The sequence below is a fragment of the Temnothorax americanus genome, unplaced genomic scaffold, assembly GCF_048541705.1.
Source record: "Temnothorax americanus isolate GAGA-0224 unplaced genomic scaffold, ASM4854170v1 Scaffold28, whole genome shotgun sequence".
In the NCBI taxonomy this organism is placed as follows: Eukaryota; Metazoa; Arthropoda; class Insecta; order Hymenoptera; family Formicidae; genus Temnothorax; species Temnothorax americanus.
In genome coordinates, this window is record NW_027509421.1 from 2,636,962 (window position 1) to 2,650,682 (window position 13,721).

The 13,721-nt window shown below is 40.1% G+C and overlaps 3 protein-coding genes across 5 annotated transcripts in view; 2 read left to right on the forward strand and 1 right to left on the reverse strand.

Annotated features, from left to right (window-relative positions):
* The first annotated feature begins 2,668 nt into the window (after window positions 1-2,668).
* LOC143899677 (uncharacterized) lies at window positions 2,669-6,343 on the forward strand. The gene has a single exon (XM_077410137.1). It carries the CDS (start codon window positions 2,811-2,813, stop codon window positions 6,171-6,173), a length of 3,363 nt encoding a protein of 1,120 aa, XP_077266263.1. The 5' UTR covers window positions 2,669-2,810; the 3' UTR covers window positions 6,174-6,343.
* Window positions 6,344-6,471: 128 nt separating this feature from the next.
* LOC143899678 (uncharacterized) lies at window positions 6,472-11,515 on the forward strand. Its single transcript, XM_077410138.1, has 2 exons — window positions 6,472-8,574; window positions 9,059-11,515. Exons 1-2 carry the CDS (start codon window positions 6,805-6,807, stop codon window positions 10,628-10,630), a joined length of 3,342 nt encoding a protein of 1,113 aa, XP_077266264.1. The 5' UTR covers window positions 6,472-6,804; the 3' UTR covers window positions 10,631-11,515.
* Window positions 11,516-11,780: 265 nt separating this feature from the next.
* The window catches only part of Fas3 (fasciclin 3), a 131,677-nt gene continuing 129,736 nt past the window's right edge, over window positions 11,781-13,721 (reverse strand). For all 3 annotated transcript variants that reach the window (XM_077409942.1, XM_077409944.1, XM_077409941.1), the window contains one exon: window positions 11,781-13,368. In XM_077409942.1, the coding sequence (XP_077266068.1) occupies window positions 13,174-13,368 (195 nt within the window). In that variant the 3' untranslated portion in view covers window positions 11,781-13,173. The remainder of the gene's footprint in view (window positions 13,369-13,721) is intronic.

The following is a 13,721-nucleotide window of genomic DNA, read 5'->3' on the forward strand; positions in this document are numbered from 1 at the left end:
TAATAATATATTGACCGGTGAAGTCTTTTTTAATGATTGTAAGCGTTGAGTTTCACGGCTCTTTTGCTTTTTATAATCGCAGACATTGTTGCCTAAAAAGCTCTTATTTGTTTGGTCGCGTTTCTTGCTTTTATTATCGTTGCTGGTATTCCCCATCTCAATTTTTCTAAAATTAATAGTAGTTTTTTTTTACGTCTCTTTTTTTTTGCCTTCATGATTTTTTTCTTTCTTCCATAATTTAATTATATTACTAAACAAATTTTTGTATAAATTTGTAAAATATTACAAAAGTGTAACGTGCCATTTAAAGCTATTAGATTGTATACATAAATGCGAATTTCGAAAACTTTTGTTTTAAATATTTATAAAGCAAATCGATGCTTATCTCTGTACAAAATTCCAAAATTAAATATGTAATATGTATATAACAGCATTTATTTTTAATCAATAATATTTAATTAAAACTGTTAATCAAAATAATTAAAAGGAGATAACTCATAGAATTTTAAACTTATTTCTCAAGAAACTTATTTATTATCAAATGATATCAATACATAAATTGATATAGCATTTATTAATACCAAAAGCTATCTGGCAAATTACTCACGTAATTAATGTATAGAATAACGAGTTTAGTTTTTAAAAAACGTTTTTTTTTGTATCTTTTGACCTTAATTTTATTCGAGATCAAATATACGCGAAATATTTATGCTAAAAACGATGTTTGTAAAGCTAGCGCGGTTGACCTCTTTCTTTTCGCTGTTTTTTGAACTCTGATCACTAGCAGGCCTTCGACAGCCGATCTCTCCCTTGCCAAATATTACGTGACCCAATCACATGACAACACGCCTAGAAGTTATTGCAAGGAGACGCGTGATCAGCTGTCACGTGCGAAACAGTAAGTATTTGAGTCCTTCTCGAAAGCACGATAATCACAAGTCAAGACCTAACCGAAAGTAAAATATAAACATGACTGATAGACACATTATGACAAAGCAAATTAATCCTACATTAATTACAATTACAATAGTGCTATTATTATGCTCTTTAAATAATATTGTATATAATTTAATTTCGATATGTAGTACTTAAATAGAGTTTTATCGTAACGAAGGTTCGTCGAACCTTCGACAAGTTATCTTTCTGATAAATTCCATGCATTTCGTAATAGAATCTATTGTTGCATACCTCTATTACTGTTTGATTTTAAACGATTGATTAAAGTTCAAGACATTTTTATGCTTTTCTAGTTTAAAGCACTGTCAATGTACAATTAATTTATCGTGTCAAATGTCAAATGTTAAAAACGTAACAATGTATATTAACATTCTGATCGCAATATTTTTCTATATCGACTTAATCCGTTGATAATTTCATTATTTAGTTTAATTCAACATGCAATTAATAACTTGAAATTTAAATCTAATCGTGTACTTTGCCCAGCCTGCAGTCACTCATTAATAGCCGAAATTTACATGTCAGGTATAAGAAAATGTATACACAATAAGCTGTTAATTAAGCGTAATCTTGTATGTTGCGCTTATGTCATTTACTATAATGAGGTTAACTCACTTAATAAATATTTAAAACTTTACTAAATCATAATGCAAACATATTATAACGTTTGACTAATAATACTTTTATTAAAAGTTTATTCAGAAATATATAAGACAGAAACATGGAACGTAACAAGGAGACAGCATCCGATTTGAAGAAAGAGAAAGCAAGATCATTAAAGATGAAAATAAGGCAGTTTGCTAAATGCAATGAGATAGTCTCATCTACTGTCGGAGATGTTACGAGAGATATGGAAATTGACAAAGATGATACGCCGAGCAGCGACGAGTTCGATGAGGATCTGGAGGAAGAATATCGGAATTTGAACAGTATGCTCGATTTACCGAACGATACTTATTCTCTTACTAAAATTACAGCGGAGTTACCCTCATGCGTTAAATACGGAGTTCGTTCCGGTCTGATTCACTTGAACATGCCGCATTTCTCACCGTTATCCAGAGGTTATCAGGTAATCACAACTGACCCATGAGCCAATAATGAACTTTATTTAAGGAATACTTTTCTTAACGTCTTTTCATACCAAAGCAATAATTACATTAACAGTTTAATGTTACATAGTTAAACAATTATTTTTGTTAAATATTGAGTATAACACGGCTCCTCCTTCAATTCTTTTGAAATTTTCAAATTCTATATATTTTGGGTAGTAAAAGAAATTCAGAGAAGGAAAATTTATCGCCCATTATAATTAATACTTAAAGTATCACGATGTCGATAAGTAAAGAAATAATAATTTATATTTATGGATATATATTTTGCTTCTTACTATTAGATCATCTGTTATTTACAACTTCATTCAATTACATATTTTTTAAAATTATAATCTTTGTTAAAGCAGAGAATAGTAGAAAGCATAAATACAGAGTATTCTCTGCTTTATCTAATCATAAACAAACGAAACATGAGTGACAATATTTCCTTCTTAGAATCTTTTTTACGATCCAAAATACACAAATTTTAAAAATTTCAAAGAAATCGAGGGGGATGGGGCGACGTTATTTATACTCAATATTTTTACCTTATTTTTTTAAATATTATTAAACGTTGCTTTGCAGTTTCTCATTTCGCAGCTCTAATAACAGGGTGGCGCTATAGCGATCGCAGCTTTTGCCACGACCGCGATTCACAAATCTCGCTGCTGGAACGAGGCGGTGATCGATCAAATTGTCGAGGACGGCGACACTTTTTACTGCGAGTCCTACAAAGACGTGAACACGAACGATCGCCGAACGATGACCATCCTCGACTTGAAAAGGACTCTTCTCCTGCAGAAAAAGTTTAATGTGAAAGTTAAGCTCGAGGATCCGGCGTACGCCGGCAAGTTTCGTTCGCGCGATCCGACGGAGCTTCATTTGGCGAAGGCGTTGGAGCTGTTTTTCGAGCGACACGACGCCGGGATCTTGACGTCGCCGGTGCTCAATATAGCGATCTGGCGAGACTCGAAGTACTACAATATATTTGACGGTCAGGCGCGACGAGAGAGCGGCGAGCCGGCGGCCGACGGGGTCGGCGGGTCGGCCAAACTGTTTTTCGTGAAGGACCTGATAGGGCTGCTGTTCATCATCCTTGAGAAAAGTAACGTGCGAAACGAACCTTTCGTGATTTACCCGATATCTATCAGCGAAGTCGAGACCGTTTCTCCCGAAGAGCCCGAGAAGGCCGCAATGGCACTCGAGAAGCCGCGAAGAAGACCGAGCGGTTATAAAATTCATCAGCAACATCGAGCCGTGATACAGGGCTCTTATCATCTGACGCATCCTGCCGTACAGGAAGCTCTGCGAGGTAAAGGACACCTGATCGTAGCCGTGGCGGCCTTGATATATTCCCGACTGATCAACGCGAACAAATGGACGAGCGCTTTGCTCGACCTGATCTTCAACCAGTCCAACATCTATCTGATCGATCTAGCTAGAGTTCTCGAGAGGAAGCTCGACGACGAGTTCGAGCTTCGGTTGGACGACTTGATGGGCGACGTTGTCCTCGGAGTGTATGCCGCCAAGATAAAGGTGGACGCGAATGTAATGCCGAGTCAGGCGCAGAAGGGTAAGGTTACCATTGACAGCGGCATGGAGCAATTCTTTGAGACACAGGAATGCGGAATACTCGAGATCAAGAAAATCTTTTACGCGATCTGGAAGGACGGTAATGCATACTACTTTCTCGACCCGTTTGTTTGTGACGACGAGGGTTTCAGGGTCGATTACAAGAAACGTACGACGGGCGATACCATCAGAGAAGCCGCTTGCGTGACCATGAATAGCACTTTAAACGAGGTGGTGGAGACGGTGCTGGAAAATACCGGCAATAAAGAGAGCGATCCTTTCTCGATACACGGAGTCAAGGTGCTTTATGTCAAGACTGGAGCGATGACGCCAGGTGGTCCGCTCGAAAAAGTGATTTATCGGGAGAGCGGTACGAACCGTAGACCGAGGGTCCCATCGCCACCGGCACCGCTGGATGTGACGAAAACCGATCTAATCGACACGACGCCACGTTTACGACCAGACTCGCGTAAATTCGCAGAAGTGTCTATTCAATATCCAGAGATTATGCGGAACGTAGATCAATACATGACGACGGCTGACGAGCCGACGACTTTTATATATGCGCAAGAGAAAAGAAAGGAAGTAGACGTAGAAGAAGATGTAGAAGAAGAAGAAGAAGGGGAAGAAGATGTAGAAGAAAAGACGCAAAATAAAATAGGTTATATCATGGGATATGAAATGATAAATGCACATCGTTTTTTTGTTCGTGGTACCAAGACTTGCATGATGATTACATATCCGCGATCACAAGGTAAACAAGGATTAATAATTGGCTTAACTGCGTTGGTATATAGGAAATTAAAGGAACCGGCCCGCTGGCGAAATATAGACGTGGATCAAATTCTTGACATCGGCAACGAGGCTTACGAACAAGTTATAATGTGGATTGAACGAGGCCGACCAGAAATAAAAGAAGTGAAAGTGAGAGAAAAAGAGGGAGAGGAGGAAGAGGAGGAGGAGGAGGAAGAGGAAGAAGAAGAAGAAGAAGAGGCTGAAGAAGAAGAAGAAGAAGAAGAGGAAGAGGAGGAGGAGGAAGAAGAAAAAGAAACTGTCGCTCGGAAAGTTACACGCGCTCCGAGTCATTTAGATGTCTCTCTCTTACCTCCCAGATTGAAACTAGCTGAGAACTACGCGTTTTTCAAGACGAGTATGAACGTTGTCGACGGAGACGCGAATCCGTTGGCTAATCTCGCGGAGGCTCTCGAGTATTACTTCGAACGATATTCCGAAGTAATATTGGAAAACAGGAGACTGATGTACGCCATTTGGAAGGAGGATGACAAATTTTTCCTGTTCAATCCTTACGGTAGTGATTCAGAGGGATGGCGTATTTGGAATTATTCATCAGCTTTTATCGTAACGGACAGTCTCAACGAACTGGTTGACCTTCTTTACGGTGTCTTAGAATACAACGATCCGCGTTTCTCACTTCATTTCGTAGCTCTCGACGCGATAGAACCGGGAAAGTACAAGTCACCCGCGGAAATTATAATTCCAGATGGAAAAATGAGAAAAACGTTCCAAACAAAGTTCTTGCCAATTACTGATGACGATTTAGTGAAGCTCGAGGAGAAGAAGCCGGACGTTGTCGACGTAGAAGCGAAAGATCTTGTTGATAAAGAGGATGTAATAGAAGAAGAGGAAGAAGAAGAAGAAGAGGAAGAAGAAGAAGAGGAAGAAGAAGAAGAGGAAGAAGAGGAAGAGGAAGAAGAGGAGGAGAAAGAGGAGGAGGAGAAAGAGGAAGAAAAAGAATTTGAAGATATCGATTTAGAACCGCTGGAAGATCCTGTTGGGGCAATCAAGGAATCCGTACAGCCCGACGCACCTTACCGCTTAAACTTGGCTCTCTTGACCTCCACAGTAAAAATCCAAGATCCGACCGAAGAAGAGTTGAATGGCTTGCCTGAGGAAGTGATACTAGAAAAGATGAAGTACGATCACCCACCGCCGTACGTGATGCCGCCGAAGAGAACGCTCCGCATTTTGCTGGAGGCAAAATTGGCAAACAGGTCGATCTCATCGCTCGTATCTAGATTTTCGATCGATTCAAGGCTGAAAATCAAGAAGGGCGATGTCTCCGTGGAACCTATAACAACTGCGATCGTGCCGTTGCTGCGAGACACGAAACCTTCGAAGATGATCAAGCTATCTTTCGGGAGGTACTTGTACTCGAGATTGCCTCCGATCCGTATGGTGCCTCTAAGAGCTATTGACGAGGGTTACATCCAGGACGAAGGAATCGATAAAGCGATTGACGAAAAATATCGCGGACGAGGGGAGCTGGAAAAGAAAGAAGACGAAACGTTAGGGAAGTTATCGAGAGTGTTTTACGCCGCGAGACTAGAACTGATACCACTTGGACCGATAATTAAAACTCCCGTTTTAACGATAAAGCACCTGATAAGTCCCGATGAGCGGAAACGAAAGATCGTGCCGAAGACGAAAAAAATAGTGCCTGCTGTCAAAGAGAATCTCCGCGATGCGGAAAAGCTACTATTCAAATTAATATTCCCGAAATTCCGCCCTGAGCTGCAGGTTAATTTTCAATAATTTTCCAATAATTACAAAAATATAATAAAAGAACGCACATTATTATACAATATAGTCAAAAAATTGCAAAATTATCACATTTTTTTTTATTCGTATAGATATTATTAGGTACTTATTATATTTTTAATTTTTGCAAAAACTTTTTTTAGTCTAATTAAGTTTTCTTTGCATTCAGCCACCGGACAAGAAAGATGATGTCAAAACGGTAGAGATGCAGAAAATGATAATTAGTGCAGAAGATTTAGAAAGAAAAGTAGAACTTCCATCATCGAAAGTTGTCGGTTTCCAAGTAATTTTAATACATTCTAAATATGTCACGTAAGCATTCGATATCTCATATCACGAAAGTTTCATAAACTAATTAGTATCTGTTCTCTATCATTTTTTCATGTAATTGGATACTTGATAAACCTATTTAGCGCGCTGTTGATCTAAATATTACTTCAAGGTTGTGGATAAAAACGTGGAGATAATACGAGGCAATATCAGTCTGCTGGATCGCGCAAGAATTGATTCCGCTTACTTCAAACCTTGCTACTACGCGGCTATATACTGCATTTTGACGAAAATCGTGCTGGATGTAAATCGCTTTCCCGCTAACGCTCTGGATCAATGGATTCGCTTCGCCGATATGCTCGACCAACATGTCGGTAGATTACGACACAATGGGTATAGAACGTTTGACAGGATAAACATGTTTGGCAGAAGTTTCAACATTGTTCTGAAAGAAATCACCTGCTCCGACCTCGAGAGTTCCCCAACCGACGAGCTTGATATTATCGTGAAGAAATTTCTAGAAAAACATCAGACCGGTATATTGGCGTTGACAAATTGCGCCTACGCAATCTGGCAGGCGGACGATAGTTATTACGTTTTCGATCCTTATCCTTGCGACGAGAAAGGTCAGGCGAACGAGGAGGGCTACTGCTGCCTTATGAGGTTCCGCGATCTCAAGTCCATGCTCGATAGAGTTAAAGAAAACGCCGGCGAAACTGCGAGAGAGCCTTTTCGCCTCTACACCGTATTAGTCACTCACATGGAAATGACGAAACGTAAACGTAAACGGAGGAACGTCAAGCGTCGCGCGAAGCTAGAGGAATCGGAAGAGTCGGTTCGCGACGACGTAAAGTTGGACGTGACAACGCCAGCGGTCGAGTCCGAAATGTCTCTGATCGAGTTAGCCGAGTGGGTCGCACCGGATCCGGAATTGGATCCCGATCGTGACGTCACGGCCGTAGGTTTTACGCCGATGCGGTATCACGAGGCCTCGATGCTCGAGGCGATTGTTTTGGAGAACGACATTACCGCGCCTGTATTGACGCCGTTCAAAGAGTCGTCGGAGATCGATCGCGATCGGGATCGCGAGGAAACGGCGAACGAGCGAAGAATACCGCCCGAGAGGATATTTCGTAACCATACGGCCATCGCAATCCCCATCGATCTCTGCATCCTGGCCTGGTCGTTGATCCACGACCCTGCGTCCTGGTCGGAACGTACTATCAACGGCTTATTCGAGGCTGCCGTCGATTACGCCTTTGACAACGCGTTGGCGAGCGAGGACACTTCCGTGAGCGATATGATCGATGGGGCACTGCCGGAATTCGAAATAGCGAATTACGCGTTTCGAGCGGTATTCGCGCCGATACACCGCGGAATCCTGTACGCCACGGAGGGATGGAATCTCGCGTCAACCCTGAAGAAGATATTCGAGACGGCGATCTACACCGGCGCGATCATCGTTTGCCGTTACGCTCACGTGGGCATTACGAAGCGCGGCAAGAATCACTTTGCCTGGTGGACGGTCACGGGGACGAAGAGCCTGCGAATGATCGCGTCCAGCAGCCTGGGCGAGTTTCTCAAGCTGATCGTTAAGGTGATCGACGAGCCGCGGGAGACTGAATTCGCCGTGAGAGCGATCACTATATCATATGCGCGAAAAATGGCGCCCGATTACAGCGATGTTAAAGGTCTTCACGAACCGACGACGACGTCGTCTCTACCGGAGATTCACCGAAAGGAGCTTCCGGAGTCTTATGACGTTCAAGCGATTTTCAAGTCGATCGGCTCCGCGTCGAAACCGATCTTCGTACTCGGAACGGTGGCTCTTCGCGATCGCGACAGCCTGCTGGAACCGCTGGTGAAACGTTGCTACTTCGTCGCGTTACTGGCTGTCGTGGTAAAGAGGGACATCGTTCAGTCTCCGCTTTCCGGCATGATCGACAGGGTCCTCGAAGTCGCGGAGAATTTGTATAGAAAATTCTTCGAGCCGAAATTTCATACGGAACATATTTTACGAAATGTCCCGCTGATGAACAGGCTTTTCGATTTTCGTGACTGCGCGTCACCCTTGGTCGTGCTAACAACGAATTCTCAGACTGGCAGAAAGGATTTTTACGCGCAAGTGAGTGCCGAGGATGAGGAAGAAAATTATTCTTTCTAAATCTTTTTATTATCTTTTTATAAGAATAGAATTAATTCTCCGATTTTTTACTTTCTACAATTTTATCTGACACACACAGTTATTAATTTTTTAAATGTATTTATAAAATTTTGTGTTATTTTTTTCTACTAATTATTATATTTCAATGTATCCTGTCACATAGCTCTATTTACTAAAAGGATTTTTAAAAATATATTTTATTTTTTTATTTTTTTTATATCTTTTTTGTGCTTTTTATTCTATCTTTTTCCATTTTAACATATAAGAAAAGTAGATTTTTTTCTAATTATTCTATTTATTTTTATTTATTTATATTTATTTATTATAATTTGCCTAATATATAAATAGCATAGGTCACATTTAGAATTTATTGATGTTAATATTATACCTCTTAATATATTATAATTTTAATTTTTAAACGTCATATCTATAATCGTTGGTTTAGGTGAAACAGCATCTGAAAAATTACTTTAAGACGTACACGAGCGGTATACTGCACTTTACTAACAGCTGCTACGGCTTTTGGTACTCGAGAGCGACCAACTGCTACTACTACCTGGATCCTTACCAATGCGATGCGAGAGGCAGAAAGACCCTCGCCAACGGCAACGCCTGTCTGTGCATCTTCTCCTGTCTGCGTCAAATGGTGAAGCACATGTGCCTCAATCAATACGAAGGCACGACCGGATTCTTCCTCCATAGAATTCACGTGAATTCCATCGACGCGCCGGCGTTCGACAAGTTCCAGGAAGATCCCATGTGGGTCTATCTCGACTATCAGTGGAACTTCACGCATTCGATTATGAGATCGCGTAAGAGAGCGAAGGGCGGCGACAGGTCGGATCCATCCAAGTTCGATCGGCGATTTTGGAACAACTACGCGATCGAAGTGATCGACCTGATTTATTCTATCTGGGGCACGATCGGCGCGCACGATCGTCGATTCGGCGAACGAGCCGGGAAAAACCGCGCCGCCATATGCGTCGCCGTTCTAGCCATGCAGAATCTCTGTCATCCTTCGCGGTGGAGTCCGGCCGTTCTGGACTCGGCCGTGATCTGCGGAGATTCCTACTACACGGAGAGCTTGAGGAGCACGATGCGGAAGTGCTCGAAGCAGCCCGAGAACAGGTTCGGCCTGCAGACCTCCTTCAGGATATTCCCACACTCGTGGACCGTAGATTTTGGCACGAGTGTACACGGGATTCTGTACGGCGATCGAAATAGATTGACGTTAACCGACGCGCTGGCATTGGCCTTTGAGGAATCTCGCAACGTCATCGTCGAGTGCAACAGGATCGCCTTGGCGGCACTGGCGGCTAAGGACGCTTATTACGTCGCCGATCCCTGCTGGATCGGCCCGCCGTTGTTCGCGAGGAATCGCGGCGCGATCTACGCTCTACGTTGCAAAAATATGAACGCTCTGATATACGCGATCACGAAGATGTTCAATACCAATCAGAGACTCGGCGTACGCGTCACGCCGTTGAGCCTCTCGTTCGATCGAGAGGACTTCGATGCCGATCTCCGCATCGCGCGAAGAAAGATCCTGCCGAGATCTCTGCGGAAAGCGCCGGGAAAAATCGAAGACCCCGGCGCGCCTATTCCCGGAGCGGTCGCGGTACCCGACGAGGATTCTTATCCGCGGTATCGACGCCGTCTCGCCGAGGGTGCCACCAGAGATTTTCAACTGGAGAGCTTGCACCTTCGTCATACGGAACCCGCGTTGAATCCCGAAAATGCGAACAACGCGCTCGTGAGCACCAAGTGTCGTTTGAATCTCGGTCAAGCGCGTCCTCGAAAAAGGCCTAAGCTACCCTTCGACCCTGTCGAGACGAAAGATGATGTGTTGGCCGATTCTTTGACCGATCTGTACGAGACGCGAATTTCCGTCACTGGTTTGATTACCGCGGATCGTTATCCGAGATTAATAGACTTTGCCAGCGACGATCCTCCACCCGGGATAGAGTCGTTCGATTATGCGAACGTAGCTTCATCAGAGGACAAAGATTTTGCATAAACGAGTCGCGGAAGTGTCTCAAAAGATCCAGTAGCTATCGGCATCGTTTATCTAAAAATAAAAGAACTGTGCGTCCTGTAAGATAAATGTATACCAATGCCTGGACGCGTACCTATGTCTGGACATTTTTATCATTTTATGTCCTTAAATAAGAATTAAAAATCAAAAATCAAAAAGTGTTAAAAATATTTTTCTTGTATTATATTTTTATCTTTGATTTTAATTCGCGTTATTTAAAAACTAAAATGATAAAGGTCTAAGACATATGTCTTAAGTGTCCCGGCGCATTGGTACGTATCTTAATCACTGCTGAAGGAGACAAAGCTGACAGTACATTGGACACCTGTAGCAAAACAAGCAACGTAATGACCGACGTAGTAGAACAAGGATGATTGAGGCCGACGTCGGAATTTTACGGTAAATGAAGAAAGATGATTCTAAAAGTTGATTAAGAGCATAAACAGACGTTAAACGTTCTTTTTTCAAGATTCTGACGTAACGGTGGTATGATGATGGAGAATAAAATGCGACTGACTGCGTTCTCGTACGATTACATATCAGCATTATGCAAGATCGATTCATTTGGAAATCTACTAAGGTTCTTATTTTATTTCTTGGAAAACAACGCTGGGAAAAAACTTAATGACTCAATAAACAGAGAATAAATCTAGAATATTTCCATTAATTATAAGATTATTATCTTCTTATATACAAATTAAAACGACATCTCGTAAATAGCATAAATTCGCATCTTACACCTTTATGTCAGTATATTTGTAGGAATTATATATAACATACATATAAAACACGCAATTTTTTACACGTGTATATGTAAAATTGATAAGTGATGGAAGAATAATCAGTTATTAAACAATTATTAACGATATTAAATATCTATTTGTAATCAAGTTACAAATTTGACTAAAAACGATAAAGTTTATCACAATTATCTATATTAATTTATATTTTTTTGTTGCATATGCAATTTTATTGCATGCAACATGCTATTTTCTTAGCCTTTCTTATCCTTTTTGAACATTCTCAACAAGAAGAATATTACATATAATTGAAGAAATTATGAAAGAAAATTTAGATTTATCAAAGATTTATATTTGTGATATAAGGGAGAAGAAGTAAATAAAGGCTTAAATTTTATATAATTTATTCACATATATTTTACGCTTACATCTAATTGTTAAAATAAATGCGTAAAAAAGTAACTAAAGTTGTTAGTAATGGACGGTGAAAAACGCTTGAATCGACATAATCCTAGGTTTTGTACCTAAAATATATAATCGAACTAATCAAACGGAATTTATAATTCATTAGTGATTAGTTTAATTAAGTGATTAGTTTAATATAATAACACGTTCAGCTTAGATTCTTGCAAAAAGTGGTACATACTTATAAATCACTTAAAAATAATGCAAAACGTGATTATAATACGTAAATCTTACATAATGCAATTATTAGTAAATGCTTGCGTATTCAATAAAAAAAAAAGACACGATATGGCCTAAATATATAATTTTTAAGCACATTAAACTTTACAATATATAAAAATGACTTCGTTTAAAAATCGTTTCTGTAAAAACCATTTGTTTGGGGTGTTATTCTTTTTTTTCTTTTCTAATATAACTAATATTCTTAAAATCCTCTCCATATTTTAAGTGATTAAATTGTTTAAACAACTTTTAAGCGTACAGCTTGTACGCGATGCGATTATTATTGTTAGGCTTATGCATTATTTAAGTGGACAATAACAACATTAAAGATAATATATTGCATTTAAGTACGTAGCGCGACGAAAAGCGTAACGTTACGATAATCATATACGCTTAACAAAATATTTAGAAAAAAAAACGGAAGAGATATGTATGTTTTCTCACAGAGAATTTTCTCAAAAACAAATTAGTACAAGGTTCCAACGATAGAAAAATTTCAAATAAAATTTTTTAGCTAAGAACTCAGAACTAAAATAAATTGGACGGTTAAGATCATACCTTCCATAAAATTCTCAATAAAACAACAAATGCAAATTACGAAAGAACATTACTTACGGCTAAAATTTGCACATACACCTTTCTGAAACATGTTATGAACTTATAGCAATCACGCGCCACAATATGTATTACGGTTTTCGATTCCAGTCAGTAAAGGTTTTTTCCTTGCTCCCGAATTCGATAACGATCGGTTGTGATTAAACGTAATATCGAAGAACAAATCGGAAACACTGATGTCATGGAAAAAACGTTACAACGCCTACCGTACAACAAAGTATCACACGTACGGAGACATATGTAATCACGGGGTTTTAATTAACGAGGAACGCCAACCGTGTCCATTTATATATGTGCGATCGCATGATAATTGCAACGGAAAATTCAATAACAAGCGATGCCTTGGAATATTTTTCTCGTTTTAAATTGTGTATTCGTTTTACTTCCTCTGTAGAAAAAATTGATTTTGCAAAGAGATAGGACGTCGCGTCGTCCTGAAAGGGGGAACACACGATCGTCTTAATTGCATTTGCGGAAATGCGGTTATTTGTCTGCCGTTTCCTCGGTTTCTGGTTTCGTGTACAAGATTTCGGCGTACTCCGTTTTGTCCTCATTAATTCGGCGAGGCGCGGCGCCTTGTTGCTGCTGCGTGAGATCCAATTCCGCGTACACTATTCCACCCTCGCTTGCCGGAGGATTCGTTCTGCCTTCTTGCCCGGCCGGCTCAGCGGTCTGCAGCTATATGTCATGTTTTTCTCAGATGTACAAAAACCGATATAGAACCTTGATTGCGCATATTACCGCGATGACGTACATTTATATTACAATATATAGTTTGTAAAAAAAAATGAATAAATGAATCCTATAATAAGTAGTTCTTTTTTTACTCAAGCAGAAAAACTAACATGATGTCTGAATTTTATATTCACATAAAATTAATTTTATATTTTAGATAAAAACAAAGAGATTATTGATTTAAAAAACTCGTTAATAATCTACCGCATTCGTTATCCACCATTACAGAGGCAAACTCTAAGGTTGTGGTATTTAGATTTATAATTTATAAGGAAATATTATAAGGAGAAACACGT

What these genes read in the sequence shown, in the direction of transcription:
- LOC143899678 (XM_077410138.1), top strand. Translation starts at nt 6,805, where the DNA reads ATGCTCGACCAACATGTCGGTAGATTACGACACAATGGGTATAGAACG. An exon ending in GAAAGGATTTTTACGCGCAA is followed by an intron (nt 8,575 to 9,058) that starts GTGAGTGCCGAG and finishes TCGTTGGTTTAG; the next exon opens with GTGAAACAGCATCTGAAAAA.
- LOC143899677 (XM_077410137.1), top strand. Translation starts at nt 2,811, where the DNA reads ATGACCATCCTCGACTTGAAAAGGACTCTTCTCCTGCAGAAAAAGTTT.